Source organism: Cryptotermes secundus, unplaced genomic scaffold, assembly GCF_002891405.2.
Source record: "Cryptotermes secundus unplaced genomic scaffold, Csec_1.0 scaffold1379, whole genome shotgun sequence".
Lineage (NCBI taxonomy): Eukaryota > Metazoa > Arthropoda > Insecta > Blattodea > Kalotermitidae > Cryptotermes > Cryptotermes secundus.
Genome location: NW_019718634.1, coordinates 423,986 through 433,398, shown reverse-complemented (window position 1 = coordinate 433,398; position 9,413 = coordinate 423,986). Strand labels below are relative to the sequence as shown.

The 9,413-nt window shown below is 41.6% G+C and overlaps 2 protein-coding genes across 2 annotated transcripts in view; one reads left to right on the top strand and one right to left on the bottom strand.

The window, feature by feature from the left end:
* The window catches only part of LOC111863327 (serine/threonine-protein kinase meng-po), a 12,633-nt gene extending 3,594 nt beyond the window's left edge, over window positions 1-9,039 (top strand). Inside the window, exon 2 of the mRNA XM_023849560.2 lies at window positions 5,807-9,039. Coding sequence (XP_023705328.1) covers window positions 5,855-7,006 — 1,152 coding nt within the window. The 5' untranslated portion in view covers window positions 5,807-5,854 and the 3' untranslated portion in view covers window positions 7,007-9,039. The remainder of the gene's footprint in view (window positions 1-5,806) is intronic.
* The window catches only part of LOC111863323 (cytochrome P450 4C1), a 222,376-nt gene that overhangs the window by 178,239 nt on the left and 34,724 nt on the right, over window positions 1-9,413 (bottom strand). The gene's annotated exons all lie outside the window — the stretch shown is intronic.

Below are 9,413 nucleotides of genomic sequence, written 5' to 3'. Positions count from 1 at the left end.
CTTTCGGGTTCCATAAAATGCTGGGAAGTTCTTGAGTAGCTGCAGAATTGGCTTCTCCTCAAGAAGAGCTCAGCTCCATAAGTAAGTAAGTGGGGTGGGACTAAGTCCCTTGTACTGCGGCCACTTCTGGCCTATTGTACCAACGCCAGATGATAGGTGAGGGTGATTGTGGAGCAATTGGTGGAATGAAGATTGGCAGGGGAAACCGAAGTACTCGGAGAAAACCTGCCCCAGCGCCACTTTGTCCACCACAAATTCCACTTGACCAGACCCGGGATCGAACCGGGGCCGCCGCGGTGGGAAGCCGGCGACTAACCGCTTTAGGTATGGCTCGGCCAATAAGATCCATCTTACTAATTAACTAACTCTCTGGTAGCAGAACCCGTAGGTTCAACACCGCTAATCCCAAAGCCCGCCACTGGACACGATCCTGAGCCAGTTCCATCCACCTCCAATCCCTGGATAATTATCCTGTAGACCTGTATATGCCGTTACGGAATTTCAAGCTATAATATCAATTAATTATAGAGCTTCAACACGTTGCAGAATGTAATTTAGGTAATATGTCACGAACGAGCGAGCAGTCTTCATCAGCTTGCCAGGAAATTCCCAACACTTCATGGAAATCTGTTCTCTATCTTGTGCCAGATCAATCCAGTTCACAAACTTCTGTTTATTTAAATATACTCCATTATTATATTATTTTTCCATCAAAGTCTATGTATTGTGTGTGGTATCAGTCTTTCCTATCAAACACGCGTGCTACATGTACTTCATCCTCCTTGATCTATGAATGGGACATTCATATGTTCAGATGGGCAAAGCCTCTTGCTAGAGAAGATCTAACCAGCTTGTTCCCCTCTTTCGAGGTTGGTTATTTAACGATGCTATCAGTATACAGACTATTTGACGTGAAGGAATTAGGAAACATTTGGAAGGAAGCGGTCGTGGCCGATCGACGTACTCTTTGGAGATTTGTATGAAATGACTGAGGAAAACCACAAGGAATAAGTCAGGACAACGTATGTTCCCGGCTGAGCACGTCCAAAATAAAAGACTAGAAAGTTACCGCTACGCTAACCTGCTCCATTTTGGACTTCACTGGACTGTACTTCTAGAGGGAGAACATAAATAACGAATCATTAGAACACTAGGAGAAACTCTAGGTTTAAAAACTTAGGATCTCATATATTTAAATGAAGGGGGGGGACGCTGTAGCGTAGTTGGTTGAGGCACTATGCTACAAGCCGGAAGGTCGTGGGTTCGATTCCCGATTAGGTCATTGGATTTGTTTTTTAAATTGTCCTAATCCTTCCAGCCGCACTATGGCCCTGAGATCGACTCAGCCTCTAACAGAAATGAGTACCAGGAATCTTCCTGTGGGTAAAGGGCGGCTGGCGCGTAAGGCTGACAACCTCCCCGCCATCTGTGAGCCGATTGTCTAGAGAAAATGTGGGAGCCTTGACGTCTCACAACCCTATGGGACCCGCGGCCTGTTACAGGGCCTGTTTGCTATTTTTACATTTAAATGAAGCCAATAAAATATTATCTTGTGTTATGTAAAGCCATGTCGTTTTCCAGAAGTTTGGAAACAGAGCATAAGGAGCGGTATGTTCCTACGAAAATTCGTTAAATTCTATCAGACTACAGCCGTCACCTCTACGGGAAGCTCAAACCCAAAAGCAATAAGAATTCCTCCAGGCCGTCTCTGAGGCAGGCGTCCGCCGCAGTTTCCCGGTCAGTGTTCCCCCCAGAAACAAGCATCTGACAGCAACGTTACTCACTTGTTTATTTATAAACATAAACAATGAAAGCGTTAGGCGGGCCAGCCAATCGGCAAACAGAATGAAGACCACAGCAAAACGTAACTCGCAAAATTCTATTTTAGTGCAGTTTATTATCAGTAAATGAAAAGAACAGCTCAACTTGTTTAAAAAAAACTCGTGGCGTTTTCGAAGCGTTTCGAAATGCCGACGACAAATTGAAGGCCAACAGAGCTACAGAACTTAACAAAGAGACGCGAGACGGGTACGAGGGATGTTACTGGCAACAAGTCCCCGGGCTCATGGACAGAATTCGTAAGACGAAATTGTCAATTGTTATATCCCATACTTGCAACGTTATAATTCTGAGTTGCTTTCCCGACGCAGCAAGACGCATAAATAAACAGCCGTAAACTGTCTCCTTTATATAATGCACTCACTCATGGAGCTGAGAGCCCTTCTTGAGAAGCCATCAGTTGTGCAGCTACTCAAGAATTTCCTAGCACTTTGTGAAACCGAAGGTTCATCACCGGGTTTACAAGAGCCCTCCACTTGTCCCTATCCTGAGCCAGATCTATCCAATCCGTAACATCCTGTCCTATCTCTCTAAGATCCATTTTAATATTGTCCACCCACCTACGCCTTGGTCTTCACAGTGGTCTCTTTCCTTCTGGCTTTCCCACCAATATCCTATACGCATTCCTCGTCTCCCCTATTCGTGCTACATGCCCTACCCACCTCATCCTCCTTGAGAAACTACTGACAGCGTCGTTAAATAGAAGTAATAACAAAACTGTCCTTGTGCTTAATTAAGCATCAAGAAGTTAAGTTGTGTATGGGAGTAGAGGTATAGATCCATACATTCTTCATTTGGGCCGTACCTTGGGTGGGCCTCAAACCCGGTATGGACGCTGTGAAAGATATCAGATGTCATGTCTCTGCCGGGAACCGAATCCGGAGTTCCCGACTGTCCAGCCCGAAGCCTATATCGACTGAGCTACCGGGGATCTTCGTTGAATAAAATCTCATTACCCTGCTTTGAAACAGACTCAATCTCTAACGGTCTTCCCGCACAAATAAGACAAAGAAAATATGATTACGTCATGACTGCCTTCTGCTCTGTGACCACGTGCTGGCCGGTAACAAACCATCATCCGCGGGAGGCGAATATCAAGGAGACATGAGAAATGAGTAACAGGCTGTGACGTCATTCATGACGTCAGTGTTTATCGATTTTATATAGGGATGAGAAAAGGGGTTGTACGGGCAGGGGGGGTTGGTAGCATTGCCATCTATTTATAGCTCCCCAGGAGAACAGCGACACCCACACAAAACCCAGGGTTCTCCCAGATGAATCATCCCTCTCTTACGTCCCTACACCCCTTGCAATTATATAGATGTCTCTTATACTCTTCTGGGACTCGCCTGAAAGCAGAAATGCTGAATTAATTACAGTTATTAACGTCTAAACATAAATATTGTCACGTGTGGGTGGGGTAGGCGTGCGAAAATAACAAGTTCTATTTCGGATGATTGGATTTACTGGCACTTTGTTTACAATGTCTCTTAATTACAAGTAGCAGAGCGTTAGTGCTGATTTACACACCTTCCAGCTCACCGTTGCACAGGCAATAGGATCCCCAGTTTCCACTAGTCGTCTCCTAGCAACGGATCTCAACACAAAAACTGTCACTTCATATCAGTATGAAGTCTTCATGCCATTTCTTGTTCAATCATCCTGAACCTCGGAACTCGACTAGAAGACTCTTCTTCCTCGTTAACTGCACTGCACTGCACTGCACTGCACTGCACTCTCCACTGCGCTCTGAACTAATCTAAGTCTAAGTCTAAGTCTAATTCAAAGTCAAAGTCAAATTACGACTGACGGTCAGTCAGTCAGTCTTGGTCAGATATGGCCCTTGCAGCGCAGGATTAGGACGGGTATAGATGAAGTCAGTCTATAGACATATAAAATGTTAATAAGACACAAAAATTTGTGACGATGATATACACGTATAAATACAAATATGTTCAGGGGGCTCTGGGGCCCACTCAGCCTCCTATCCATTGGGTACCGGGGGCTCTTTCCCGGGGGTACAGCGGCAGAGGCTTGAAGCTAACCACTTACGTCCAACTAGTGCCGAGGTCAAGAAAACGTTGGCCTATACATCCACTCCCCCATACGCCTTCATGCACAGGGACGATTTTGCCCCCTTTTTATATTTTTGGACATAATCCATCATCCTGTTTTTATTTAAAACACGAGAAAGGGACTAGCTCTATCGTTTGAGCCCAACTGAGTAGGTTCTGCTTGAAAACGGAGACAGAATCCAGACTCCGAAACGTTGTGTGTTTTAAACAAAAACATGACGATGGATAATGCCCAGAAAAACAAAATTTGTACATAAACTGCTATTAAGTGCCAAGCTTCTTTCAAATTTGAGACAGTATAATGATTTGTACATCATAGCATTGTTGGAACCTGATTATCAGACTCTTTGCTTTACACTTCTTCAACAGAGCAAATACATTATTAATATATCCTAAGACTGGACTAGAGGCTATATCACATAATGTTTATGTTATGTTACTGTGTTCGTGAATTTAATTACTTTATACACAATAAACTTAATTAAGTCACGGGGGGAAAATACGAATTGAAACATTAATGAACACAAATGCCACCGGCATATAAATACCGGATTTTATAGGCGAGTTAATTTGAATTTGACAGAATAAATTACACACGTTTTTATAGTAATATAGCTAATGACAGAGAGGACTGCAGTGTCTATGTATTGTTGTGTGTAAGAGGGTTGCATCACCAGATGTCACCTTCAGGTTCTATAAAACGCAGGGAATTTCTTGAGTAGCTGAACAACTGTCAGCTTCTCGAGGACTCTGCTTCGTGAACTTTATAAGTTATTTTTTCTTTCCCCCTGTAAGAGGCCGTGAAGGCCCATAGGGTTGTGAGACGTCGAGGCTCCCACATATTCTCTAGACAATCGGCTCACAGATGGTGATGAGGTTGTCAGCCTTACATGCCGGCCGCCCTTTACCCCTCATGAAGATTCCTGGTACTCATTTCTGTCAGAGGCTGAGTCGACCTCAGGGCCATAGTGCGGCTGGAAGGATTACGTCAATTGAAGAAAAAAATCTACCTCATCGAGACTCAAACCTGCAACCTTCCGGCTTGTAGCATAGTGCCTCAACCAACTACGCTACCGCGTGCCTCCAAGTAGTTAGTTGGTTAGCCAAATTTCAATTGAAAAAGAAAACCAAAACGGATATCTAGGCACAGATGGTACATACAATATTAAAGAGGAACTTTGTGAACACGGGAACGAACTTCATGGTTGCCTTAAAAAAGCAAAATTTCTTCACAGGCTAAGCGAGCATCAGCTTCTCAAAAAGAAGGAAAGACTCTATTTGCAAGACCCAGAAGTAGATGAGTGTACAATATTGATACAGATCTTGAAGAAATAATATGGAAGAACTTGACACAGAATTCATCTGGCTCAGGGTAGAGAGACCAGTTGCGGGCTCTTGTGAACACGGTAATGAACCTTCGAGTTCCATAAAGCTGAGAAATACCCATGGACCTACTCACTCACTCACTCACTCACTCACTCAGGGAGCTGAGCCCTTCTTGAGAAGCCGCCAGTTGTGCAGCTACTCAAGAACTTCCCAACACTTTATGGGACCTGAAGGTTTATTATCGTGTTCACAAGAGCCCTCCACTGATCTCTATCCTGAGCCAGATCAATCCGATCCATACCATCCCATCCTATCTCTCTAAGATTGATTTTAATACTGTCCACTTACCTACGTCTTGGTCTTCCCAGTGGTCTGTTTCTTTCTGGCTTTCCCACCAATATCCTATATGCATTCCGCTTCTCTCCCATTCGTGCTACATGCCCTGCCCATTCCACCCTCCTTGGCTTGATTATTCTAATTATACTTGGAGAAGAGTACAAGTTATGAAGCTCAATGGAGATACTTAAAATTTAATTTTCGTTTAAATGTTCTTTTTGTTCCTGCAGGATTTGCGGTGAACCTGTTCGTGTCCAGCCCTCGACGAGAACGGCAGAATGAGGAACAAAAACAAAGAACTGTGTGTGCACAATATCCAGAAAACGAAGTTGGATGACATTGACGTCTCTGCAGAGTACGACATCCAGGGCACCCTCGCCGAGGGAAGCTTTGCCAGAATCCTCCTCGTCAAACATCGCCGCACCAACACCAAAGTGGTGCTGAAAGCTATCCACATGGAACTCACTGCTGAGAGTGACTTCCACAGGGAGTACCATTACAGCTACTACCTGAGTCCTCATCCAAACATCCTATCCATCTATCCTGTGGCATTCACGACTGAGAACTGTTTCGTGTTTGCGCAGGAATATGCCCTACTTGGTGACCTGTCTGGTTCTGTCAAAGCCGGTGGATTACCAGAAACGTACTGCAAAAAAATTGCACAACAGTTGGCTTCAGCGGTTGGATTCCTTCATTCCTTGAAACTGGTACACCGAGACCTCAAGCTGGAGAACATCCTGGTATTTGCAGCCGACATGTCACTCGTCAAACTCTGTGACTTCGGTGCAACGGTTCGCGAAGGGACATTAGTCACAAAGCATCGCTGTACGTGGCAACCGTTTCTACCACCAGAAATATGTGAACTTGTAACTAACGAGAAATACGAGTGTAAATTGACATCTGACTGTTGGCAGATTGGCATAATAATATTTGTATGTCTTACCGGATGTCCTCCATGGCAATCAGCCGACATATCTGATGTAGCTTATTGTAATTTCATGCGATGGCAAAAGAGGAAAACCACGAAAGTGCCACTACAATTTCGTTCATTCACATCCCGTTTTCTGAGGATGATAAAACGGTTACTTGAGAGAAAACCAGAAAAAAGAGCGTCTGTAAACGAGATTAATAAATATCTAAAAGATATTTGGATGGATCGAAAAACGTCTGCAAGAGCGTCGAGTTGTGGTGCAGACGCCGGGGCGTCTTCCTCAGCTGTTGGGGCTTCCAGGAGAGAATCAATCAATATGTATCTTAATCAGATGGACGGTAAAACTCATTTAGCTGATGAAAGCAAAAACAGACTCAAGAAACTGTTGAGTGCGCACGGCTTAGAAACGACGATAGACCAAAAGACCATAACGAAACGCGTCTGGGAATGGCTTCTCCAATGTGATCATCAGTCAACAACAAAATTTGAAAATATATGAAGACCGGAGATGCCTCAAATGGCGTGTATTCAATTTAGAAGTGAATCTTGTATCACTTCAGCTGTTGTAAGTGAAGCAGACAACACGTGCCTCATGAAGGCCCCCCCTACGTTTGGTAGTGCCCCTGGAGGTCTGTTACATTCTGATATCACGTTTACTGGTAACAGTGAACATCCTGATCCTTCCTGGTGGGACTGTGATGACGGGAATTGAACTGTGAACTTCAGAGTTATGGGTATAGTTTGTGTAAAATATCACGGACTGCAAATATATTCTCCGAAAGCACCGAAATTAAATCTTATTAATTCGTTGGCTTGTCAAAAAAAATAAGCATGGGTACCAATATATTTTACATAATTCTTGAGAAATTTGTGACCTGTGGGTGGAGGTCGCAGCCCAGAGATTGTAAAACAACGGATTAGCCTGCACAGTATTTATACATGTATGCCTAATTTTATTTATACCTGCATATACTAAAACTGCAGTGTATTCATGCGTGACTGAGCGAATTCATGCAGTACGGTGAAACATCTGTACCGAGACGAAATTTGGTGAGATTTACATTTTAGCTACAACTGATCTGGAAACTTAGGACACTTTAACGCTAATGACATTGTAAGACGTATACTGTATTAAGATATTCACAGCGGAGAATATAAACAGTACTGAGCTTTAGGGTGTGACACCGTGTAGCCCGGTATAAGTTCAGAGATGTTTCAGAGGAACCTACTGACTCCATATTCAGGACTGAAGGATAATCCAAGCAAGAAATCTGCAAGTAATCTCTGTTTGAGTTCTGATGTTTGTTGATTACTTGTTTCGCTTATTCTTCGACCTTCAATATTGAGGCAGTATTCCGAAACGTCGGTAAATTTTACTGGGACATGTGGCGTCACATCCCAGAAGACGGTAAACTTCACTGTAGGATTTGTGTAAAATTTAATTTGATTTACAGAGTAAAATTATAGAAGAGTATAGGCAGAGGATATGAATTTTAAAATGAATACAATATATCGTGATAGAGTTTCATATATTTAACAGATGTATGTGTGTCAATGACGGAATGTATTCTGAAAATGTAACTGGTATCAAAATATCTTATTTATATAGAAATATAATAGACTGAAGACGATGTATTTCCGAATTTGGATATTAGAGTCATTTGTTTCTTAAAGTGCAGAGTCATATTATCCTTTAGCCAATCTTTAATTGAATGATCGTCACGTGCTCACGTTTTATTCTCTTTTCGTGCTTTGATATCTTACGAACAGAAAATTTGAAGAAAAAAAATTGGAATATAAAATATTGAATAATGTTTGGCACTTAATTAGATGATTTTGAATTGTAGATAATTTTATGAATGTTTATATATAAAATTTGATGATATTTATCGTTCAGAATGACAAAAAAATCAGACTGATTAAACCTAACTCACATAACCAAGGTGAAAGTCATTACTTTAGAAATCAAGTTTTAGTTGTGAAGACTAGCATGACACAGAACTTAATTTCTGACAGAATTCGAAAAAAAAAAATTAAACGCAGGAATGTAATATGTACTATTTATAAGTGTATACAAAGAAGCAAAGTTTTATAGATCTTAACTTTGTGACCTGTCAACATTTTTAGTTCAATCAGGTACAGAATCTCGACTCTTCTGAAGTTTACTGTGGAACACACAATTCTAGTACAAATATCATGTATCTGGACATTATCCATGTCCTGTTTATATTGCAGAACACAAAGTTTCAGAGACTGGATTCTGTCTCCGTTTCTTGTCTTTCTGAAAACGGAGACATAGTCAAGTTTCTTGTTTTTTTGAAAACGGAGACATAGTCAAGTTTCTTGTCTTTCTGAAAACGGAGACATAGTCAAGTTTCTTGTTTTTTTGAAAACGGAGACATAGTCAAGTTTCTTGTCTTTCTGAAAACGGAGACATAGTCAAGTTTCTTGTTTTTTGAAAACGGAGACAGAATCAAGTCTCTTGTTTTTCTGAAAACGGAGACAGAATCCAGTCTCCGAAACGGTGCGTTTTGAAACATAAACAGAATTGCGTTTTAAATAAAAACAGGACCATGGATATGTCCATAAACACAATAATTGTATTAATTTACCATCGTCACAAACTGTTAGATCTTATTTACATATAATTTTGTAGGTGAATTTGTAGTATCCTGTCGCGAAACACGGTATCGATATGCGTCGAAGTTTGGTAGGGAGTACCCCATCAATATAAATTGGGGTAGTAATTGACATTTTCAGAACTTATCAACGTTAAACCATAGTACAAAATGATTGAAAAAAGTATTCATCGATATCTTCCGTGACTTTATCTCTTGATATATCACATAAATAGTTTTACGCTTTTATTTATAAATTTAGAAATAAAATTTAAATCTTTTAATAAA